Source organism: Brassica napus, chromosome A2, assembly GCF_020379485.1.
Source record: "Brassica napus cultivar Da-Ae chromosome A2, Da-Ae, whole genome shotgun sequence".
In the NCBI taxonomy this organism is placed as follows: domain Eukaryota; kingdom Viridiplantae; phylum Streptophyta; class Magnoliopsida; order Brassicales; family Brassicaceae; genus Brassica; species Brassica napus.
The window spans coordinates 22,390,779-22,417,490 of NC_063435.1; the positions used below are offsets into that span (position 1 = coordinate 22,390,779).

A 26,712-nucleotide genomic window follows, 5' to 3' on the forward strand; every position below is an offset into this window, starting at 1 on the left:
ATTGTTATAGCTAGGTAAAGATCAATTGGAACATAAATAGTATAATGTATTAACAATTTTTTAACTTATTACAAATGTGAAGTAAAAATCATAAATATTATTTTAGCTGAGAAAATAATTTATAAATACATTACATTAAATACTAGGTTTGTTGTATATAACATATGCAAATTCAAAATTATAGTATTTAGAGCAAATTATCAAGAAAATAGAATTGTGACATCAACTGCCCATTATAGTCTTCATATTTATTTTTGTTATTTAATTAGTTATATTATCATCATTTAAAAAAAAAAAAAAGGTTTATGTTGACCAAAAAAAGTGTATAGTATTCATAAGGCGGAGGAACCTCTCCATATACGAGATAAAAGACCGTTCTTTTCTTTTGAGAATCACTTTTCTAATCCACCTGTGTATCATCCGTCATTTTTTGTATAATTGCAGAGATCCGGGACCTCTGGGAAATTATATACAAATAAAGACAAAACGCGGACAGCCCACTATCTCTGTATGGTCCACCATTTTTTCCACCTCCCACTCACAACCTAAATCAGTCTAAGCGTCTCAAGATCTGCTTCTCTTTCAAACCTTGAGCACCATGAGCAACAAACCCTTGTGGCGAAATTGTTTTCAAGATGTTGAGTGAAGCTAAAAATCTCCCCCCTTACTTGAGATTTGCAATTTGTTGCTGATCTACCGTAGTAGCTTTATTCTCTTGCTCCCAAGCAAAGATGGGTAATATTCTCTTCGTTTCTAGTTTGTCTCACCTCTTGCAATTTATTGTTTGATTAGTTTATTTGGAATAATCGGTGAAAGAGATAGCTTGATTTTTTCCCTTCGTCGTTCTGATTCATATCAATTTCTGAACTCCTTCAAAAACAAAGAAGAGAGATTGGTTTGTGATGATTCTGAAACATTTGTTGGCACTGAACGTACATAAATAATTATAATAAAAAACTCACGTAAGCATATCAAACCAATTTCCCATATGGAGGAAACTTTAGGTTTACCACTACCATAAACCTCACATCTCAACTCTAAACCCTAAATCTTAGATTAGTCAGCTTTAGGGGTATAATGGTTTTTTACATTTCATTAAAAATTAGGATAAAAATGATTATTGTAAACATGAAAAGTGATACTATAAATGTAATATTTGTGGTAATTTACTGGTGATTTGCTTGTGCTTTAACCCTCCTTATTATAAACTATTTGGGCTATTGTCAGCAATTTGTTTTGTATGACTGAAATATGTTATTAGAATATTATGTGTTTGCGTCAAACTAAAAATGAGTCACAAATATTCAAAAAACCCAATAAGACGTGATATAGGACCCGTCAGTTTTAACAAAAATCATACAAATAAAGTTAATATTATATGCAAAATATGAAGCTGATATTTGCTGGAATATTGTTATAAGAAACTCACGTAAGCATATCAAACCAATTTCCCATATGGAGGAAACTTTATGTTTACCACTACCATAAACCTCACCTCTCAACTCTAAACCCTAAATCTTAGATTAGTCAGTTCTAGGGGTATAAGGGTTTTTTACATTTCATTAAAAATTAGGATAAAAACGATTATTGTAAACATGAAAAGTGATACTATAAATGTAATATTTGTGGTAATTTACTGGTGATTCGCTTGTGCTTTAACCCTCCTTGTTATAAACTATTTGGGCTATTGTCATCAATTTGTTTTATAAAAAAACAATATTCCAGCAAATATCAGCTTCATATTTTGCATATAATATTAACTTTATTTGTATGATTTTTGTTAAAATTGACGGGTCCTATATCACGTCTTATTGGGTTTTTTGAATATTTGTGACTCATTTTTAGTTTGACGCAAACACATAATATTCTAATAACACATTTCAATCATACAATTAAATAAGAAAGAAATGTCAATATAAATTTGATCCAACATAGTATATTAATATGTACATCCAATATTTTTTTTTATAGTTACATAACTGCTCTAACACACACTTATAAAAAAAAAATATAACATGATACAGTAACAAAATATATTATATGATTAATAAATTAAAATCACCAAGAAAAACCATTAATGGTAACGTGCGGGATAAGTGCACTGTGGTTGTAATAGTAATACAAACATATAGAGATATAGGTGTACGCCTTTGTTCGGAAACTCGCTAGGCGCTATGTGTGCGGCACACTCGGACCTAGTGATTTATTGAAAAATCAGAAAAAAAATCGGGAAGTACGCGGAGAAGAATTATTTTGTATTTTTGTATGTATAATACTCTATTTATACATATAATACATGTTTATGCATCATATATCACTCAATATTTAGGTATAATTTTCATGCGGCCTTACTCTTAAAAACAATCAATTCGGATTTCAATCTTGTGAGGACAATGAAACTATCAATCTTAAAGATATTTAATCAATCAGTCAATTTCTAGCATGTCTCAGCAATACTATTTCTATGTGCTCATAATATTATGGTTTATCAAGACTAGCAAAAACGGATTCAATTAATCATGCAATTAGGGTTTAACAATCAATGGATTTTAGCAAGACTAGTAAAAAGATTTATTAATCACAAAATCAGTTTCAAGGCTGATTTTAGTAATACAAGAATATAGATTTCAAGCATGAATTTCAATGAATCAATTTCAAGGCTGATTGGTATTTAGCATAAACCGTGTGTAAATAATCTATCTAGTATCCGAATTTATTAAACCTCAAAAACATATAATCAGATCAATCAATTTAATAGAACTCATAAGCATAATGAATTTAGGGTTTCAAGTTTCAGATATGCGGATTAAGGTTAGGACTAGAATTAGGGTTTCGTGATTTCTAATCAGATCAATCAATAAAAAATCAAACCTAGCATACAATCTTAAACCTCAAGACATTAGATTTTATCATAAATCTATCGACGTAGCATACGGATTCTCTATTCTCAAAGACATCCAAATCAGATCAATATAACCTATCATACGGATTATTTAGGGTTTCTATTTAAAACAGATCAGATTACAAAACTATCAATCCTAGCAGATGATATTAAACCTCAAGAATCATGCAATCATATCATTCGGATTTAAACAAGTAAACCTCTATCAATCTGTCAACCTATCGGATTATATATAAGCAAAGCAAGCTAGCAACCTATCGTATTCAATCAATGTTTTAACAGGCTGGTCGGTTTAAACAATTTTAAATCAGATGAACAATTAACCAAGGAGGATGAGAAAATAAATCTATCAATTTAACAGTCAAACAATTCTAGCAACATAGTATCAGATTCAATCAGATTTAAAACCTCAATGATCAAAACCGAAAACATTTTTGATTTCAAAATATTCGATTAGGGTTTTAATATGTGATTTGATAATTATAGTATAATTAATTATGATACTTATATTATTTAGGGTTTATAGATATAGAGTTAGGGTTTATCGGATTTTAACTTGTAAAATTCGATTTGGAGTTTTAATCATGTTGGAACATGATTTAGGGTTTGGGGGTATCGAACTTTTTAGAGCTTCGATTTACTCAATTAGGATTTTTGATCTATTACCCTATGGTTTTGATTCATAAAGATTAGGGTTTTAGGGTTTCATTCTTTATCAATCAATTCATGTTCGATTATGGGTTCTTAGGTTATGAATTACCTTTTAACCTTAGATGATTGTTGAATCGGACTACCGAAGGAGTTGAGCCGCGAGCTGGACACGAACGGGACGCGAGCTGGAATGGATCGAGTCGCTTCTATCGGGTCACAGACGTCCTTTGTTGCTGATCGGGAACGCCTTGATTGTCGGACGCGAGCTGTCTGGTGCTGTCGTGAACGAGGAAGAGGTCGCGTGCTGGAGCTGCTCTCGGGTCGCGAACGTCTGAGCTAGGATCAGGAATGCCTTGGGCTGAAGCTGATTGGGAACGCGAGCTGGAACAGATGCGGGAACAAGAGACGCGATTGGGGTTTAGGGTTCTTCGGATCTCCGGCTAGGGTTAGGGTTTTAGGGTTTTTCGATTTGGGTATTAGTTTAGGGATTTAGAGCATCGTGCTGATAACGTGTTGTGAAAGTAATGGAAAAGTCTATCTTTATTCATAACATAGAGGTTCCTTATATAGGAGATTACACCGTCATAGATAAATAGAAAGATTATAAATCATAATTTCTTGGTTATGAGCCATCCACAATCTGGTTCATAACCAACCCTTAATTTTTCTTAATATTTATCATTTTATGTCATCTAATCTATTAAAACAAAAGTACAAATGATACTTAATCCTTAATTTTCGTTAATATTTACCATTCTAGCCATTGGGCATAAAACAATGTTTTGTGAATTAGCAAATTCTGCCTAATAATTTTACGTGTACAAAACCAACACCTAAAATCACGTGAATACACGAAGTCATATGTTGTTGTAGACCAAATTAAGCACTCTTAATTCTTCGTTAAGTAAATGTATTTACCATAAAATTCTATTAGACCAGCCCATGGATTTGTTTTATTGTTTTTTCAAACTTTTTAGATAGACCCAATAATTTACTTAAAATATATATTACCAATTGAATCTCAAAGTTATGTTAATAGGCTTAACATATTAGATACAGGCCCATTTTAGATGTAGCTTCAGTTTTTTTTCTTTTTCTTTTAGTAAAGATGTAGCTTCAGTTCATTATACATTAATATATATACCAAAATGGATTCATGTTAGTTAAACCATATGAAGCATAAAATTATAGTTTCACCATCATAATAATTAATATATAATAAATTCTATATATATGTTCTTATATATTATTTTAATAGATTAGATTACAAATTTTTGAAAAGTACATATACATACATGTAAATAAACAACTAAAGAACTGAATATTTTAAACAATAAATTACAAACCTATAAACAAACAGCTATAGCAAATGCGCATTTGCTTCTCTTACGAAAGGCTGATTCTTTCTTATCAATTCAAACACTTCTCGGAAAATGATTTAAGTGAGCTTCCATTGTATGGCTGTAAATCAAGATATCATCGATTATATACATTAGTCAGAACATACAATTTCAGTAGTATGGTAATAGGCCCAAGTTTATACAAGTTTAGTTGATGTGATTTGCTTCCACCAAAATACCTTTGGTAAGCCAGAGTCACTCAACATAGTTCTTACTTTTTCCATGATAGTGTAAATTGTCCAACTTGCAACTCTATTTTGCTGCGATGTTAGAGTAAGCTTCACGTGCTGATAACTTCCTTCTCTTTACATGAATCACTGAACCTAATCTATGATTGAAAATCTAAAGTCCATTGTTTATAAGATCTTTTTCTTCCTCTCAGCTCCATCATTATCCTCTAACACCTCTTATGTTCCATCAATGTATTATTTATTATTGTGGTCTTCGTACTCCTCACACTCCATCAAAAGCGGTTGAGTTTTCTTATTTTCCAAGAAATGCTTTCACACATACTACTCATCGTAGTAATGGCACAATTCTTCTACTTTGCATTAACTCATCTTCATTTGACAAGAACTTCCTCAAAGGTGGACCTTGATCTCTAGGTTTCACCACTTCTCTATTGGTGGTATTCATCATCTTTTTTATTTCTAACACATCTTTCCTCCATTGAAGTATTTTTCTGATTCTTAGTAATCGGCCAACTAGACTGAAAAAGTTTTACGACGATGTGCTTTCTCATAAAATTTTCCCCAAAACCAAGCATTGTATTGTTGATTCTATACTCACATATCTTTATGTATCTTTCAACTCTTTCTATTCGACAATCGGATCATGAAGAATTTCATCATATCTTTCTCTGATCAACAACTTATATGTTCTCCAACTATGCTTAATCTCTTGTTGTTCATCATCTTGAATAATTGGCTCATGGCAAGTTAAGGAAGTGGTTCCTACGTTTGAATATTCCAAAGTGTTATCGATCACGAAAAACTGTCCTGCTTTGCTTACCCATTCCTTGATCTTTTCACCATCAAATCGCAGAAAGTCAAGTTTTGCTAATCTCATACCCCCGTGTAATGTTTAGGCGTCCTTGGATGGTGCTGATGATGATGTTCACTTGAATATTTTGCCTCACAGATACAGTTAGAGAGTTTATCTGAGGATTTTGATTGTTACTTAGAGTTTATTGTGCAACTCCCATCTTTGCACTAAGAATCCTATTTTTTTTAATTCACAAGCACATTCATCCTCCATTGTTCCCAAAGAAAGCAAGTTATGATTCATCCTGGAATATAAATTACTTAACATTGGTAAGAAGTAGGCTAGGCAAATAAACTGAACCTGATCCGATAAAAATGAATCTGAACCGATCTCAACCGATATAAATGCCGAATGAATCTTGTTTACAGATTTTATCCAAACCGAACTCAAACCTAAATGGATATCCAATAAACCCAAAATATTCAAAACTCCCAAAAGAGAAACTTGTACCAAACATGATATCAATTCCTAATATATAACCAAAATACACTAAGATATTATTGAACATCTAAAATAATTATCTATTACATGAATAATTGACTCAAATACTTAGTTTAATATATATTTTTGGTGTTTGGTTAATATTAATGTTTTTATATTTTGATAATGGCATTTGAAATTAAATTATTAATAATTTTGCTTCTCAAGTTTAAACATTGCTTTTAAAATAAAATTTAATAGTGTTTTTTGTTAATTTTTAATATGTTACATTTCATTATGTATGATTTTTTTGTCGTACAAGATTTTGGTTTGTCATGCCATATCTGATGTTGTTATGTATTGTTCAAAGAGGAGTCTTGTATGGTTGATAGACGAGTCTCCCAAAATTATTTTGAAGGAAAACAATATGGTTTGAGGGAGTCACGTAAAACAATTTATTGAAATTATTGAATATATATTGAATTTAATCCAGTACAAATCAATATTTTTGGAACATATGACCTGATTAATATCCAAAATCGAAACTATTTCAGGTTCAATCGAATCTTGGACATGTAATTAAACCAAACCGAACCCGACTAAACCCAAAAACCTGACTAAATCCAAACCGAACCCAGCTAAATCCAAACCGAATATGACCCAAAATTTTATAATATCCAGATGGAGCTGAAATTCATGAACTCGGAAACTCGAAATTCGAATGAATCTAAACCGAATCCTGATTGAGATCCCGATTGCCCAATCCTAGTAAGAAGGTTGTCACATCCTCATTTCTGATAATGCCATTCCCAGCTCCCTTAACCTTTGATGTTGTTTTATTTCCCATACAAACAGATCATCCAACGCCTTCTGTCGTATTCTCAAATCACTCTCTGTTGTGTATCATACATATGACCGTTGCAGCTTGTGTCCATCATCCATTCATATTACATACACTATATCTGTCAAATGTAGAGCCTTTGAGACATATAACCATGCAGCATCACGCTTGGTTTCTTTTACCATAACAGATTCTCCTCAACTACTACTCCTTGGTACTTGGATTTAGTCTGAAACTTGTTTCTACTTGGACAAGAACTCTTGAAATGTCTTTCTTCTCTGAAAATCTGACACCCTTTCTTGTTTTTAGACTGCGACCAAGGGTTTGACTGTTTTAATGATTTTGTCTCTATATTCTACCTTCCTCTTTAAAATGGGTGCAAATATCTTATTAGTTTTTTTTTTGTTTTTTTGAAAAGAGGAGTACTCACACAACCTAGAGAAAAATCTGGAGGATTTGGAGGTGGAAATGGGAACCCTCAATGCAATGATATATGAGTTGTTAAAAAGGGTGTCGAAAGAGAAGGACAGAGGTATAGAAACGCTAGCTGAAGTGGAGGAATGGATTTCAATGGCAGAAGAAACTGAATCGAAGGCGAGTAGTCTCCTTGATGAAAGTATTTCAGGATGTCACGATTTATCAATGTATGATGATATTTCCAAGATATCTCAATCGACCCTTCATTATAGCGAGACGGTGTGTACGACGTTGAAAGAAGTTAAAGCACTGAGATCTAAGGGAGTTTTTAAAGTAATAGTTGAGAGAGCTCCCTTGTCTTACGTCAAAAAGATGCTCCCACTTCACCCAATTGATTCTGGAGAAATGTTGGCAGAAGAAGCATGGGATTTTTTTCAAGAGATTATTGGAGAAACAACGTTAAAAAGTCATCCAGACATACCCCAGCTGGCAAGAATAGTTTGTAGAAAATGTCGTGGTTTGCCCATTGCTCTCAGTCTCATCGGCGAGACCATGTCACGCAAAAGGACTGTACAAGAATGGCATCAAGCAATTAGTGTTTTGGTTTCGTCTACCCCAGAAGTTTCAGGCACTGAAGATGAGCTTCTTTACATTTTGAAGTTTGCGTACGATAATCTGCCTGGTGAGAATATCAAGTCGTGCTTCTTGTATTGTGCTCTGTTTCCGAAAAGTTGTGATATAAATAAACAAGATCTGGTAGACTGTTGGATAGCCGAAGGAGTAATTGAAGATGAAGACAGAGAGATAGCTGAGATACAGGGATATGAAATGATGGCTGATTTGGTTATGATGAGATTGTTGATTGATGATGAATCTGAACATGAGGTAAAGATGCATGACATGGTTCGTGGAATGGCCTTGTGGATAGCCACTGACTGCGGGAGGCAGAAAGAAAACTTTGTCGTGGTAAGCGGTGAGGATAGACATCAGATGCCAGAGGTGAATGATTGGAGTAACGTTAGAAGGATGTCAGTAACATCTACTCAGGTTGACAAGATATCCGACTCTCATGATTGTCCCAAGCTTACGACTCTATTTCTCCAAGAAAACAACTTAAAATGGGTCTCGGGTGATTTCTTTCGGTGGATGACCAGTCTTGTGGTCTTGAATCTATCGCGTAACAAAGAACTTTCTGAGTTGCCGGAAGAAGTTTCAAGCCTGGTGTCCCTGCGGCTTCTCAACTTATCATGGACGTGGATAAAACGTTTGCCGCTTGGTCTGACAGAGCTGAAAAGGTTGATGCACTTGGATTTGGATGACACCCCTCGTCTTCTAGAAGTTGACGTGATAGGTTATTTACTGAATTTGCAAGTGCTGAGATTATTCCGGTCAGTTCCGATGGATCGCAGCTTATTGGAGAATATACAACTTTTGGAAAATCTGAAAGAGCTGAATCTAACCGTGAGAGAAGTTGATGTTTTGGAGCGGCTACAAAGTATCCACAAGTTGGCAAGTTGTATCCGACATTTACATCTCAAAGGGATTACAATAAAAGATGGAGGAACACTACTGCTGAACTCTATGTTGAGTCTTCGCGAACTTAATATTGGGATGTGTGATATCCCGGAGATAACCGTTGATTGGAGAAGCACCATCCAAAGAGAGACGATACATTTTGGTAACATTCAGAAAATTCCGTATTTACAGAACATACGCACAGTGGCTCTTTCTTGGTGCAAAGGTCTCAAGGACTTGACATGGTTGCTATTAGCCCCGAATCTCGGCGATCTAAGGTTACTTGAATGTCAGCAAATAGAACATATAATAAACAAAGAGAAACCCACAGGTGATATGAGTGAGGAGCCTTTTCAAAATCTAACTAGGCTCAGCCTAGAAAGTTTGCCTCAACTAGAGAGCATCTACTGGACTCCTCTACCCTTTCCAGTTCTGAAAGATCTTTGCATAAGAGGTTGTCCAAAGCTGAGAAGACGTCCGTTTAGCAATAAAGGAAATCAAGTGCGATCAGATGTTGGCCAAAAAGGAGTTGAAAGGGAGGATGAAGCTATGAAGCAACATCTCTCCAATTTTGATGACAGGTCTCTTCTTTCCTAAATCTTTATTCATCCTGTTCTTCAGTTGACAGAACCTGAGAAGCTATTGTGATAAATTTCAATGGTGATATTCCGTTATAATTGTTTATACTAGTTATGTAACAAATTGAACGGGTGCAGGGATTTTCTGAAGATGGATGAAGACCAGAACATGGAGGGTTTGGCATCTGAGTCGCATCCCAATAAGAACATAGCCCTGGTCGACACTTCAGAGAGAGGAAAATTTAGTACCAATGCAAACAGCATGACCGATTTTGATGACAGGTCTCTTATTCCTTACTCTTCTAAACTTTGTCCTTCATGTTTTCTGATTTAAATAAACCTCTCCAGTCCTATGTTACATGGAAACAGGAGCGGATACGTGGAAGCGGAAACGTATGCAAGCGCAGAAGCGAGATTATTAAGAAAATTAGGAAGCGGGTACGTATTGGAAGCGTATGTATATATATATATATACATTATAAGAATTTTTTAAAAAAATCTAGAACTAAAAATTATATGATTTAAATTTAAAATAAATCATTTATATGTATAATAATTATATGATTTCGTATTAAAACTGTGAAATACACATAAATTAAATTATTATATTAATTATTTTTATTACTTTATAGTTAATTGACATAATATATTTGAATATATGATTTATCTTTAATAAATACCTCAATGCATAAAGATAATTTATAGTATTAATTTTAATTGTTTTATATTTCTATTCAATATATTCAATACTATTAAATTTTGGATTTTATATAAATTAAAATTAAAATTTTATATTTTTATTGATATAAGACATTGTGTTTAAAAAAAAATGGAAGCGTGATTCCAAAACGGAATCGTAAGCTTCCAACGTGTTTTTAAAGATAATATTTTAGAAGCGTTTTGGAAGCGAGATTCCGTAAGCTTCCACAAGGTTTCAATTCTGATTCCAGTTCCGAAACGGGAAGCGGACGTCTGATGAAGCTTCCGTGCAACGTAGCTCCAGTCAACAACTCGAATTTCATCACCTTCCATCTTTCGTGTCATCCCCGCTCTTATTTTACCGAAAATGGAAAGCTATTGTGATACGTTTTGCAATGGTTTTTATTTTTTATATTGATCACTCGAGTTTCAAAATTATTTTTTATAATTTTAATCTTAATCTGAATTTAGTGTGTATATATATATATTAAATCTAATTTATTAATTTAGAATTTTACTTTTTGTCTACTGATAAAAAGTTGTTCATCTTATATATTAAAAGAGAAGTCATGACTTCTCATTCATGTATGATTTTTAACTAAATGGACTCTTACTAGAAATTATAACTTTAAATACAGTATGTGCAATATTTATTCAACTATACATTATATTTTAAGCTAACAATAAAAAACATAACTAATTAAAATCAGTTTCTTCCCATTATTTTAGGGATTTCATAAATAGGAGTAACAATATATTAGATATTTGAACTATTTTAATTATATTTAATATATATATATATATATATATATATATATAAACAATTTCGAAAAATCTGTTTAAAATATGTTAACAAAAACTTAATTTTCAGATATTATATGTAAATATTTTAACTAATTTCGTAATTAGTTTTGAAATATTATTATACCCTAATATATTTAATTATCGTTTATAAAAATGAAAAATAAATATTCTATCTTATTTTTATCAATTATATAATCAAAATCAAGTATATTAAAATAAGATTATTATGTGGATCTAAATATTTTAACAATATATTATTTGAAAAAATAGTTTCAATAATTTCATAATTATAAATGAAATATAATTATGCATTAATATATGTAGAGAGTTATTATTTATATAATTTAAAATAAAAATTCTAGCATACTTTTATCTATTTTATATTCGTAATCAATCATGTTAAAATAAAATTGTTATATTAAACTACATATGATAAAATTATATTAAATTGATAGCTAATAAATTTTATTTTCATATATATAATATTTATGTTAAAATAATATCTGATGTTAGACTACAATACATTTATAAAAATTAACATATCTTAGATTTTTGTATATACAATAATATATTATGTAAAATAAATAAACATAAAAATATTACAAAAATGAAATCCAGTTTTGAAAGGGCAGGTAAAAATTCAATATAAATTAAATACAAAATAATTATTAAAATTATGTTTTTATGCACATTAATTTATTTAATAATTAAATATAAATATATAATAAGAAGAGAAAACATGTAACTATAAATTATTATATTTGAAATATAAACATTTAAATAGTGATTAACATTAAATAATAATCTAAAACAAAAAATATATGTATATAATTGAAAATAACACCCGCGCGGTTGCGCGGGTCGAAATCTAGTGTAAGTTATTTTAATGGTCCTACTAAAATTGACCTATCTTATATATTAATCATAAAAATAATAATAATAACAATAATGTCGAGCACACATAATCTATCTATTACACCATTTTATTAAAAATAACATACCTATGATTATGGGTAAATAAAACTGTCAAAATAGTTTAACCCACTCAATATTTTTTCATTGGTTTTATATACTAAAGATTTAGTTTTTTTTTTTTTTTTTTTTTAACGTCAAAAGGCTATTCTATTACACAAACTTGAGGTGGTCTGGGTAACCAAACCGGAATAGAACAACCAACAAAGTGTAACTCCTTATGGAAAGATCTAGTAGTCTTAGCTAAGAAATCATCAGTCTGATTGTGCGCCCGTGGAACGTAAGTGATATTGAAATCCGGGAAGCATATCTGTAGTGTCTCTATTCTCTCCAATTCCGTCGCAAAGCTTGGCCATGCATGAGGATCCTTTACCATTGCAATCAGTTCCTTACAGTCTGTCCCAAAGTTCTGGCAGGTCGAATGCTGCAGCATATTTTCCATCGCCCACCGCAGTGCTTCTACCTCCGAATGCAAGGATGGTTCACGTTGAGGAAATTTTTTTGTCCCCATAAGTTGAGTGTTCCCAGAACTATCCATCCATGTCCATCCACATCCACTAAAGTTAGCAGAAGGTGTCCAAGATCCATCTAATAAGCAAATATTTTCCAAGCTTACGGCTTGGGGTTCCTCATTTATAGTGTCTTGTGTCACTGCTTGTACCACTTCATTAGCCTCAAACCAGGCCTGGCATTCACTCTCAACATCTCTAACTAGTTCCAAAGGATCTCTATCTATTCTCCTGAAGAATTTTTTATTCCTAACCTTCCAAATGAACCATATTATCCAGGGATAAAGATTTAGTTGAGTCATGTACCTGGTCTTATTGTATATCATATTAACCCCTGTTCTAAAACGCGGCGCCGAGGGCCGCGTAATCGCCGGAAAGTCGCGGTGCGGGCCGGAGCCGTCGGGAGTAGACTGTAATCGGCCAAAAAATCGGGTGTTTATGAAAAACTTCGTTTTTCTTCATTTAAACTCTACAAATCGAATAATATTTCATAGATTCATCAATAATTAGTACAGATCTAGCAAAAGAATTAAGAAATCACTGTAAAAACGATAAAAAAGTAGCCGCCATGTTTAGGTTTAAGGTCGTGCACAAGAAAGAAAGAAGATGAAAGGAAAATATCCTTTTTACCCTTCATTAAACCTGGATTTAAAAAAATGACCAAAATTAGGCAAGAGAGATTCGAACCCGGCCCTACTGCGGGCATTAATACAACGATGGCCAGTGGACCACTTTAGATTCTTTGTAATTCTATCAAGTTATCTAGTATATATATCGATAAATTAAATAAAACTTTAAAAATTCCGCCCCCATAATTTCTGATTAATCTCCGATTTTCTTGTTAGGCGCTAGGCCCAACCCGACCGCCCGACTAGCGCCTAACGAATTCTCGAACATGGATATTAACCAATACTAACTTACATGTTATAGATCAGTTTGTCAACCAAATAATATAACTCATCTACAAAAGTTTTATTATACAAACTGTTATACAATTTAGATGACTAAGAAAAGTAAAATAATTTATATACAATAACAAAAAAAACCATTTTGCATAACATAAATCAATCTTTATGTATACATTACAGTTATGCATAATTTCATCATATATTACTATGCATAACCGTCAAGCCATTTTATATTTATTTTATTTGAAGATGAAAGCAACTAATTATAAAATATCACATATATTAGGTTTCACATAATCAAATAAAATACATAATTAATATTATGTGTGAGATGTAATAGACTCATAACACAATAGTCTAATTGTTTGTTTAAACGGATCTCAACAATAAATAAATACAAAACTATCATTTACATCTAATCTATTAAAAATAAAGTCCTACTTTTTATCTACTTAAAATAGGTTGTCATTGAAATTTAGACTTATTCACTTATCATTAAAAATAAATATAGCATTCATTATTATTAGATTAACATTACATAATAACTTTCCCCTCTAATTAAAAAATTTGTCGACTACCCATAATACACTAACGTAGTTATATTTGAACCTACACCTTCATAAGTTCATCAAGCATGAATAAATTATGAGGTTGATTGTTTGCAAATTCTAGATTAGATTTTGGTTTTTGTTTCTGTAGAATCTACTTTTTTCCCAATCAAGATTTTTGGTAAAATAGATTTTCTATTTTTTAGGGAACCCAGATTTTAACTTTTTTGCCATTTTACTCATAAAAATCAAAATCCAGATTTTATGGGTTTCTAATGCATCATCCCACGACTAATTTTTTTTTCTTTTTCTTTTAACTAGTTTTTTTGTAACTATCTTTTAACTAGCTATTAATTATATTAATATATAAAACCACATCAACATTTTATAAAACAAACACAAACTCACGAAAATAATATTTTCCACATATCAAACTATTAGAGGTTTTTTATTTAAATGAATTCTATAATAATTTAAACATATTCTAAGAACTAATATTACAGGAAAAAAAAACAAAGAAATTAGATTAAATATCTTAATAAATTTAAAAACAAAAATCAAAATCTCATTCTTGTTTCAGAAAACTAATTATCTACTGCAAAATCCAAAATTAAAAATAAAACTAAAAATTAAAAATCGAAATCTTAGCCTAACAAACAATCATGACCATAGAATCAACAAAATAATTTATTGATCATTAAATTTTTAATTTCTAAAACTATGAATTGAAATTATTAAGAATCAACAAAATAATTTATTTATTTTTAAAATAAGTTCATATGTGCTTTGATAATATTATTTTCTATATTTTTCATAAAAATGTTTTTACTATTAATCATATTTTTCATTTTCTTAATTTTTAAAAACAAAAACCAAAATCTAAAAACCAAAAATTAAAAACCAAAAACTAAAAACCAAAATCTAAAACAACCATTCATGCTTTTCAAAAATCTAGAATCTAATGCAAAATCAAAAACTAAAATTTAAAATCTAAAATCTAAAAACCAAAAACCAAAATCTAAAAACTAGCAAAACAATCATCACCTATATTTGAATCTTTCACAGTTCATTAATACAACTGTGTCTAATCCCTTACAGCATAACTATAATTGAGACAAACATATACACAATATATATACACACATTTCATTTGTTTTTTCCTCTCCTCATTGTCTACATGTTTGAATCTATGGAAGTTGGGTAGGTCCTCATTAGCAATAATCTGATCTATAGACATTTGCTTCTTCTTCTCCATGACTTCTCTTGGTCATGAATGAAAAGAAATATTTTGGTCCCTGCAAAGAGAAATGAAAACAGATTCATAACATTTATCATTCATGCATATTAGAAAAACTCAAAAACCTGAATCATTACTTACCTCATAGAAAATATCATAATCTATTCTATAGAGTAGATGTATAAAATGGAATTATAAACATTTCCATATGAAATGACGAATCATTTTTTAAAAAATTATATTCTAACAATCGTAACTAGAACAAACATTAAATTTTCTAACATTACGCTAACAAATTTTTTTTTAAATGATTTTTATTTCATCTTTCTATCTAAACTATTAAAATTAAAGTACAAATTTGACCTAACCTCTAATTCAACTTTATAATTAGAACTCTATGCCTCTGCTTTTTAATAGCGCGAATTTACAAAATAACTAAACCAGCAAAATTATATTCACATCGCAAACCAACTTTGCCGTGAGATTCACATCGCAAACCAACTTTGCCGTGAGTCATAGCCAATTAATTATCGGTTTAATATTGTCTACACAATAAAATCATATCTATTCAAAATTCCATTCTATACTTTTATATTCTAAAGTTTTATATACCAATTATTTATGTGTTTGGCATACCCATTTATTTCTCGATTTAGTATTGTCAACAGAATCAAATCCAACCAAATGAAAATTCAATAGACTACTTCTTTATACCAATTGTTTAAAACCTACCACACACAAGAAAAAAAAAAGATTATTCAACCAGGTCTAAGTCGGTTACATGTTTTGGTCGATTACAAAGAAAATTAGTTAGATAATTTTAAAAGATATTTTTGGTCCACCAAATCTAAACTAATAATTTTACGCAACCTTGTTATATTATTAAATGCACTATCATACAAATATTAGTTTCATAGTGATTCTAATTTAATAGAATAGAGTTTGTTCGAACTAGTTAAAACATTGAAAGGGGTGCAGGGATATCCCAACAGTGGCTGAAGACCAGAAGATGGGTGGTTTGGTATCTGAGTTACACCCCAATGAAAACGTAGCCCTGGTCGAGACTTCAGAGAGAGGAAAAAGTACCATCGCAAACAGCATCACCAATTTTGATGACAGGTCTACTCTTCCTTATTAAGCATTATGTTCTCTAAACTTTTTCGATCCTGTTTTCTTATTTAAATAAACCTTGCTGTCAACAACTCAATCTCCCCACCGAAATTTCCTCACCTTCCATCTTGCGTGTCATATGCGTTCTTGTTTTAACCGAAACTGAAAAGCTATCGTGTTAGCTTCCATGAACTAGTTATGTAATAAATTATAGGGCTTGCAGGGATTTTCCGACATTGGCTGAAGACCAGAAGATGGATGGTTTGGCATCTGAGTCACACCCAGTCGAAGACATAGTCCTGGTAGAGACTTTAGAAAGTGAAAAAGGTACCATCCCAAACAGCATCACCGAAGAGAATGTGTTTCAATCGGGAAAACACGCAACTCTGGAACACACACAATCATACCCAGTTTTGGCGCCAGATGGCATGATCCACAATATGACTGACACTCCTGGTATTTCTTTTTACAAAGAATTTAATTGACAAATTTTAGGACATAAATATTAAAATACCCTAAAATATCGCAACTATTAAGAGTCAAATATCTAGTGTATAACATTTTTCTTCTTCAAGAGGTTTTGGAAAGAATCATAAGCAAAAATATATAAAATTAATTAATTAATACTGTATAATGGATTAAATAATATACAATTTCGAATTGTTGAACAAACACATAAAATATTTTTATATCATTGCTATATAGATATATAAATAATATTTTAAATAAAAAAAAAATTTATAGTTTTTGAATTATACCTTTTCAAATTCAAAATTTTTATTAAAAAAAATTTGAACTTTTTTTGAAATTCGAATATTCTTTTTGAATCTATTTTTATAAAACAAAATCCTAAACTCACATTCCAAAATTTCACCATTCAACTCTAAACCTAAGTCTAGATTATTTGACCCTAAGATTATAAGTGTATATCTTATATATTAAAAGAGAAGTCACAACTTTGACTCATGTGTGATTTTTTTAAAAAATGGACTTAATGGACATATTTCTAAAATGTCATATAACATTTAATCTCTAACTAATTATTCTTACCAATATGGCTAACTAATCCACGCAATACTAAAATCGTACCCTTTTAATTACGGTTTACATAACCACCATAATTTATCTTTGAATTAAATTATCTTTTATATTTTGGTTAAGCACGTGATGTTTGCAATATGGTTTGATTATAATTATTTTCATATTTTGGTTTTGGTGTGTCTGTACTGCCGGTTAACCAGTTATACCAACATTAAACATATCTTAATCCTTACCCATTCTAATTTTCAAACCACTTACAAGTTGTGTGATCTAATTCAAAATTGATATTTTATTCATTATAAATCCATATCAATCGTAAGTTTGATTCAATTTTTTTTTTTTTGGTTTTGATGTGACTAGACTGCCGGTTAACCAGTTAAACCAATATTATACATATCTTAATCCTTACCCATACTAGATTTAAAACCATCTATAAGTTTTGTGATAAAATTCATTTTTTTCTTCTAAATAAACCTATACCAATCAGTAGTTTTGAAACAGCTACAAAATTTGTGATCAAAGTCAAAAATATATTTTTCTCGAAAAGCAAGTATAATCATAAAATCAAATTAGTTGTAATATCTTTTAACTTGAAAAGCAAGTATATAGGAGCAAAATATCTCAATAGATACGATTTTTCCAGATTTCTTGCTTGAGACTTGCAAAATATTCTAACGATATATATCAAACATATGTATTAGATTTCACTAATTGTTGTTGCCGTTAACTACTCAACAAATCTACTATATTTTCCATAACAACTAATACATAATATCGTACTATTTAATGTCTATTAATCATAGATTTCAAAGAATATACTCTCTACAATACCCTAACTATTTAACCATCTATAAATAACGACGCTAAGAATCATACATCGAAATATTACAATATTTTCAAGGTAACAATAAAAAAATATTTACCAATCTTTATATATAATTACGAGTTAAATAATGAAATAACAATCCAAAAAACATAATAAAAAAATCTGACGTATGTGATAGTTTGAAACAATTTATTCAATAAAAAACATATATGGTAAAATTATTATGTTTTAAAAAGTGATAAACACATTTTATATATATATTATAATATATTCTAATTTAGGATTGTAAACAAAATGTTTATATAAAAAAAATGGAAACAAACACCTGCGCGGTTGCGCGGGTCGAGATCTAGTTTATCTCTTTAAAAATAGAGTAAATGTGGTTAAAGTAAGTGGTATTACGTGGTAATTTTGACAATTTCTCATTTTTTCATTTATCTAAGCGGGCAATATAAACTTTCTATCAACTTAAAGATTTAATCAACATATGAATGTTTGCGTTTTAGGAACTTGTAATATTTAACTCCTTACGTAGCTTGCTTCTTTTCATACTGCTTAAGCAGGAGGAACCATTATGGCTGGGGAACTTGTGTCTTTTGGAATACAAAAGCTTTGGGAGTTGCTTCGCCAAGAAAGCGAGCGTTTTCAGGGAGCTTCGGATGAAATAGATATGGTAAAAAGTGATTTACTCTATTTAAGGGGATTTTTAGCAGATGCAAATGCCAAAAAACATACAAGGGAGGTGAAAAGTTGTATTGAAGAGATCAAAGAAATTTTTTTTGACGCGGAAGATATTATTGAGACATATCTTCTTGAAGAAAACCCCCCAAAAACTGGTGTCTTCAAGAGGCTTTTCAGAGGGCGTGCTGGCAGGAAATTTGCTTTGGATATGAATAGCTTAAGCAAGAGGATTTCTAAGATAATCAGCGTTATGCAAGCTTTTGGAGTACACCAGGTTATTACTGAAGGCAAGGATTCACAACCTCTTCTACAAAGACAAAAAAGGATGCGACAAAAATTTGCTGGAGAGTACAAACCCAATTTTGTGGGGCTGGAAGAAAATGTTGAGAAATTGGTTAGTCTTTTGGTCGAGGAAGACAATATTCAAGTGGTTTCCATAACCGGGATGGGTGGTCTTGGTAAAACTACCCTCGCTAGACAAACTTTTAATCACGATATGGTAAAACACAAGTTTGATAGGTTCGCATGGGTGGGTATTTCACAAGCTTGTAACCGAAAGATTGTGTGGCAAATGATCTTGCGGAGTCTCTTGGCCAAAAAAGATGAAGATAGTATTTTGCATATGACTGAATCTGAACTCCAAGAGCAAATCTTTCTATTGCTGGAAGCATCCAAATCATTGATTGTCATAGATGACATATGGAAAGAAGAAGACTGGAAGCGAATCAGTCAAATACTTCCAAACACAAAAGGTGACCTTATATTATAGTACATATATTAAACACTTCTTTTTATCGAACCAACTTAAAGTTGCACAAACACAAAGATTATAAGATCTAGCACTTCTTATTAGATTTAGAAACTCTCTCAAAACTAAACCTTTCAATGTGTTTCTCTTGATGGAACATCTCTCCATGAGAACTCTTTATATAGGAAGAAGCTACATCTTTTCCTAAGGACAAAGCTACATCTTTTCCTAATAATAATATGGAAACATTCCTAAGCTCGATATGTTTTCCTTTTTCCTTAACCCATCAAACTTCACTTTAATGAGTTAACTTGCTCCTCAAGTTAATTGGAATTATCCAACATTCTCCCCCTTAATTCCAACTCGAATCTCGGGTATGTTGATCTTCTGAACTCCGATGAACTTCCATAGACCGTTAATAGGTGCATCGCATTTCTTCGATACGATGTTGCATCAGAACGTGAGTATAGATGCTTCACTGCTTCTCCATGACTCTCTCTTAAGCATCCTATGATGCTTTGATACGATGTTGCATCAATCTCAGGCTCTTCCTCTGCCTTTGATACTTTCAAACTCGTGTGCATCGGAACATGAGAATAGTTACATGACTCCATCTTCGTCTTGACAAGTATACCTTGCGCGTATCCTTCTTGTTTGATGTGAATGCCATCAGCTCCTTGCGTTACTTCTATACCAAGATAGTATGTAAGCTTCCCGAGGTCTGACATCTCAAATCTTCTTGACATATCATCTTTGAATTGCTTGATAACTTTGAGTGAAGACCCTGTTACAAACAAATCATCAACGTATATAGCTATGATCAGAAGCTCCCCCTTCTCTTTCTTTTGATATACCGCAGGTTCCTTGGTGCACTTCGTGAACTCCATCTCCTTGAGAACACGGTCGAGTTTGATGTTCCAAGCTCTCGGAGCTTGACGCAAACCGTATAGTGCTTTGCTAAGTTTGTACACATGATCCTCCTTTCCTTTCTCCACAAAGCCTTCTGGTTGAGTCACGTATACATCCTCATTTAAGTCTCCATTCAGGAACACAGTTTTCACATCTAAGTGATGGATCTCCCATCCATTAGTTGCTGCTAACGCCAAGAGTAGTCGTATGGTTTCTATCCGAGCAACTGGTGCAAATACTTCGTCGAAGTCTATGCCTTGTTGTTGCACGTAGCCTTTTGCAACTAACCTTGCTTTGTATTTGATCACGGTTCCATCTGCATTCATCTTGATCTTATAGATCCACTTCAAACCTATCGGATTCACACCTACCGGCTTCTTGACGAGCTTCCAGGTCTTGTTTTTGATGATAGATTCGATCTCTGCCTTCGTTGCATCGATCCAAGCTTGTATCACTGCAGCTTCGATGTAACTTTCTGGTTCACCATCGATGGTGAGCAAGAGTCTGCCACCTTCAACTTCAGCGAGTAGGATGTAATCATCGAACTGCTTTGGTTTTCTGATGTTACGACCATATCTTGATGTTACATGCGCATCGTTGTTCTCTGCTACTTGCTCTTGTTCACCTGCGTCTACAGCTTCTTCTTCTTCATTATCGTTTTGCTCTTCGTGATGTTGGTGATCTTGATGCTCATCACCATCTCCTTCTTCTGTAACATCGATATGAGGAAGCTTGAATAATCATGGTTCTTCATCCACATTTTGTTGCGGTGTATATGATGCGGTGAGATGTCTAGTTACACCGTTTTCTTCATAAAAACGAATGAACTCAGAAGATGTGAACTCTCCTCCTCTATCGGTGCGAAAAGTCTTGAGTTGTAGCTTCGTTTGATTCTCCACATACTCCTTGAACTTTTTGAACCGATCGAACGCTTCACTCTTCTCTCTTAGCAGCATCGTCCACATATATCTTGAGTAATCATCAATTAAGACAAATACATATCTATTGTTTGCTGGTGTTAATGGTGATATCGGACCGCACAAGTCACCATGTACCAACTCTAATGCGTGTGATGCTCGATACTTTGCTTTAGGCGGGAAAGACTTCCGAGTTTGCTTCCCAACTAAGCAGGCGTTGCACACATCTTTCTCGTGTATCACCTGAGGCATCCCTACTACCATCTCCTTGTCTACCATATTCTTCATGACTCCAAAGTTCACATGTCCTAGCCGTGCATGCCACGTCCATGTAACATCAGTTTCTTGTATTTGAAGACACTTCGGATATTCAACCTCCATTGGTGTCTTGTACAATCGGTTTGGTTGCCTTGCAACTTGTACTAATAGCCTTCCACGAGGATCTTTAAGCATCAGTAGATCTTCTTTCATATTAACCTCACAACCCATCTCGGTTGCTTGTCCAAGACTTATGATATTGTGTTTAAGACTTGGGATGTAGTAGATATCTTTGAGTGCTCTTCTCTCCCCTGTTTTTCCGATGAATGTGATCGAACCTTTCCCAACAATCTCGACGTTTGATCCATCACCGAATTTGACTTTGCCTTTGATGCTCTCATCTAGGTTTGAGAAGAACTCTCTCTTGCCTGTCATATGGTTACTTGCACCATTGTCAAGGTACCATATACTCGTATTTCCATTGCACTCATCAAACCTCTTAGGAAACACTCTCTCTTCGTTGAGGAATACTACTTCATGCATATATAATGCATCTGCTTCTTGTGTTTCCGTTAGGTTAGCTTCCTCTATTGGTCGTGTAGGACAATGTGACACGAAGTGCCCCATCTTTTCGCATCTCCAGCATTTAACCTTGGAGTAGTCCTTCTTGGTCTTGTCTGAAGCTTCTCCTCCTTTGTTATGACCATCAGAACCATTAGACCTTCCTCGTCCTCTTCCTCGCGAGTTGCTATGGCTTCCACGACCTTGTGCATCATTCTTTACAAACATTAGCTTCGATTGATCTTCGTCTTGGGTTTCTTCTTTGATGCGTTCTTCGAAAGCCTTCAATCTCCCAACAATGTCTTCGAACCCCGTTGAATTCAGATCCAACACTTGTTCTAACGAAACTACGATGTGAATGAACTTCGTTCTTGGAAGTCCCTTCAGAAACTTCTTTAGCAGCTTTGATGCTTCCATTATCTCTCCTAATGCGGCTGCTCTCGATGCTAAGCCTGAAAGTTTTCCTGCGTAGTCATCCACCGTGTCTGTGTCTGTCATCTTCAGTTTGTCGAACTCAGACATCAAAGTCTGTAACCTTGCTTCTCTCACGCGATCAGCACCTAGGTTACGAGATTTGATAGTTTCCCAAATCTTCTTCGATGTATCATGTTCTCCTATCTGAAGTATTAGCACTTCCGGGACTGATTGAAAGATCAGAGCAATCGCCATATTGTTCTTCTTTGCATCATCACTCCCTGGATCAATTGTATCCCAAACTTCGTATAAACGAAGCATCACTTTCATTCGCATCGACCATACGGTGTAGTTGGTCGATGTTAACATCGGACATCGTATGTCCTTCTTCATCTCAAGACCTTTATCACGTCCTTGAGAATCGTCTCCCATGTTTTGATCGAAGTTACAACTCCTCTTGTAAACGACCTTCGAAACCCGGAGCTCTGATACCAATTTAAAGTTGCACAAACACAAAGATTATAAGAACTAGCACTTCTTATTAGATTTAGAAACTCTCTCAAAACTAAACCTTTCAATGTGTTTCTCTTGATGGAACATCTCTCCATGAAAACTCTTTATATAGGAAGAAGATACATCTTTTCCTAAGGACAAAGCTACATCTTTTCTTAATAATAATATGGAAACATTCCTAAGCTCGATATGTTTTCCTTTTTCCTTAACCCATCAAACTTCACTTTAATGAGTTAACTTGCTTCTCAAGGTAATTGGAATTATCCAACACCAACATTGCATTAGTTAAAGATGTTTTCTCTGATTATTACGCTTAAAATATCTTGAAGGATCTTGTTTCTATATAATTGTGACTAGCCATTTTATTTACTTTTAAGTTCTATTTATTTTTCAACTTTCGTATCGCTACCAACTGTTTTCCGTGTATTAATAAATAAAAAGTAGATAATAATTATAACTAAAAAATGTTAAAAGTGATATTTGCTATTTTGTGTTTGGGTATTATTAAAAGAGTAAATATCTTTTTAGGTTGGAAGGTGCTACTTACTTCTCGAAATGAGAATGTCGCTGGAGACACAAGACACATCAACTTCAATCTAGAATTATTAACAACTGATGACAGTTGGACACTTTTGCAAACGATAGCATTTCCTAGAAAGGATGCATTCGGGGAAGGTACTTCTTATAATTTTATGAGATTTTATCCTTTAGGTATACTGTAATTTGGTTTTGTAATCTACCTGCACAATAATTTAGTATTGATGATGTTGTGCAGCATATGAGGAAATGGAAAAGATGGGTAAGCATATGATCAAATATTGTGGGGGACTGCCATTGGCTGTGAGAATATTAGGAGGTTTATTAGCGAAGAAATACAAACTGCATGAGTGGGAAATGATATGTGAGAATGTTGAACGCCATCTCATGGGAAGAACTGATTTCAATGATGACAACAATATTTTGCGCTTCCATGTAATGTCTCTGAGCTTTGAAGAGTTGTCTAGTTATTTGAAGCAATGCTTCCTTTATTTGGCAATTTTTCCAGAAGATCATCGAATAAGTGTGGGGAAACTGTCTTATTACTGGGCAGCAGAAGGATTCACCGGTACGTATTACGATGAAGAGACCATTCGAGATGTTGGAGATAGCTATATAGAGGAGCTCGCGAGGAGAAATATGGTTACTTTCGAAAGAGACAGCACGGGCTTGAGGTTTGAAACCTGTAGTATGCATGACATTATGAGGGAAATGTGTTTGACTAAAGCAAAAGAAGAGAACTTCCTACAAACTGATGTTACTCGCAGATTTGTCTGCCAAAATACTACCACATTAGATGTTGAGAGAGATATAAATAATCCAAAACTTCGGTCTCTCTTAGTTATCCTTAATTCGGAGGGGGATTTTTGTAGGCTATCTGGTTTAAGGTTCACAAGGCTACAACTTCTGAGGGTGTTAGATCTCGATAAAGCCAAGTTTGAAGGAGGGAAGTTACCTTCTGACATAGGAAAGCTCATCCACTTAAGATACTTGAGCTTAGAATCTGCTGAGGTATCTCATCTACCTTCTTCCCTACGAAACCTGATGTTGCTGATCTATTTGAACATAGATGTAGCTGATATTGATATACATGTGCCCAACGTTCTGATGGAGATGCGAGAATTGAGATACCTTGCATTACCAAAGTTTATGCATGAGAAGACCAAGTTGGAATTGGGTAATCTAGTAAACTTGGAGACCTTGGAGAATTTCTCAACAAAGAATAGCAGATTAGAGGATCTCCGTTGTATGATCAGATTGAGGACTCTTTCAATCAAAGTAACTGGTGAGACCTCTTCAGAAACTCTCTCTTTATCAATAAGTGGCCTGAGACACCTGGAAAATCTCGTCATACATGATCGCCTGAGCTGGATCAAAGAGGGAATTGTTTTACATTGCGATGATCTCATAAAGCTGGAGCTGTTTATGTATAGGCCAGTGAGGCTAGAAAAACAACGCTTCCCTTCTCACATTACATACATATCTCTAACTGAGTGTCGTTTCGAGCATGATCCGATGCCACTATTAGAGACGTTGCAGCACTTGAGAAAGGTTAAGTTATTGGATCGGTCTCATTGTGCGAGAAGAATGGTTTGCTCGGGTAGTGGGTTTCCGCAGTTGCGTGAGCTTGAGTTAGTCTTACTAGAGCAGTTGGAAGAGTGGATAATAGAGGAAGGCTCCATGCCTCTTCTTCATAGTTTGGACATTACTGACTGTAACAAGTTAAAGGAAATTCCAGAGGGGCTGCGAATTATCCCTTCCTTAAAGAATCTGACTTGTTATAGTATGGGTAAGGAATGGGAGGGAAGATTGTCGGAAGGAGGAGAAGAATATTACAAAGTCCAGCACATTCCCTCTGTTAAGTTCTATGGTGCATGAGGTCCTCAGCAATTACAGGTAAAATGTTTTCTTCCCTAATTAAAATAACATCCATAAGAAAAATAAATAATTTCTGTTTGTTTTCAAATGGGTAAAAGGTTTTTGTGACCTTTTTTGGTTCTTATGTTTTTGTAGACGAATCTGATCTGAAGTGAATCTCTTATCGAGTTGGGAATCAGCTTATCGAAGATAACAAGCAAGAACAGTAATAATAATAAACTCTCTGCATTTTTCTTATGCTCTATAATTTATCAGACTTGCCGTTTTCTGTTGGAGTATCATGAAGAAGAACAAAAATTTCTTTGTTGTTGGAATCAAAGTTGATTTTATATATTTTTGCTTGTTTGACTGATGATACTCACCTTGTTCAATCATTGATATTGTATTAGAGCGGAAGATAGACTCATTGGTTTGTTTCTTTTTCTATCTGTTGTGAGCATATATGTTTCTCTTTCTGGAAACTTTATATTTGTTTTGCCCATCTCATATTTTGGCGAGCACAGATACTTGATTAATTGCTTCCATGCCCCCATTTCCACTCGTTTATTTGAATCCAGTTTTGATTCAGTTTAATTTTTGGATTTTACTTCCACTTAAGCTACAATTTTATCATCCATGGGCAAGCAAAAGTGCAGACTGACTCAGTTTGAGAATCATCTACAGTACAGAGAAAGGATTTAGATTTATAGAAAGAATACAATTGCAGAATGAACATATATGAACAGAGATGATGTCTTCTAGCCTAATGTCTTTTCCTGTAGCTAAATTAGTCAAAGGGTAGCCTACTAGTCTTGGAAGTTGGAAGACAAGTAATCTAACATAGCCACGAGTAGTACTAGTATGGGCAAATTTTCCACATTGTAGGTCTAGGGGC

The 26,712-nt window shown here is 33.1% G+C and overlaps 1 protein-coding gene across 7 annotated transcripts; it reads left to right on the plus strand.

Annotated features, from left to right (window-relative positions):
* Positions 1-418: 418 nt before the first annotated feature.
* On the plus strand, positions 419-26,264 carry LOC106400730. 7 transcript variants are annotated; one of them, XM_022704202.2, is made up of 10 exons: positions 419-735; positions 7,677-9,771; positions 9,907-10,050; positions 10,117-10,206; positions 16,424-16,564; positions 16,770-17,011; positions 18,983-19,855; positions 23,952-24,098; positions 24,199-25,856; positions 25,974-26,264. In XM_022704202.2, exons 1-9 carry the CDS (start codon positions 732-734, stop codon positions 25,836-25,838), a joined length of 5,376 nt encoding a protein of 1,791 aa, XP_022559923.1. In that variant the 5' UTR covers positions 419-731; the 3' UTR covers positions 25,839-25,856; positions 25,974-26,264. The 7 variants fall into 7 exon arrangements, with proteins under 7 accessions (XP_022559923.1, XP_013696562.1, XP_022559928.1 ...); XM_013841108.3 differs by having other exon boundaries at positions 421-735; positions 16,779-17,011; XM_022704207.2 differs by having other exon boundaries at positions 421-735; positions 10,138-10,206.
* The last annotated feature ends 448 nt before the right edge of the window (positions 26,265-26,712 follow it).

Bases quoted from the DNA above. Each gene is read 5' to 3' on its own strand.
- LOC106400730 (XM_022704202.2), top strand. The intron at 10,051-10,116 runs GTCTCTTATTCC...AAACCTCTCCAG, and splicing joins ATGACCGATTTTGATGACAG to TCCTATGTTACATGGAAACA. The intron at 10,207-16,423 runs GTACGTATTGGA...AAAGGGGTGCAG, and splicing joins TTAAGAAAATTAGGAAGCGG to GGATATCCCAACAGTGGCTG.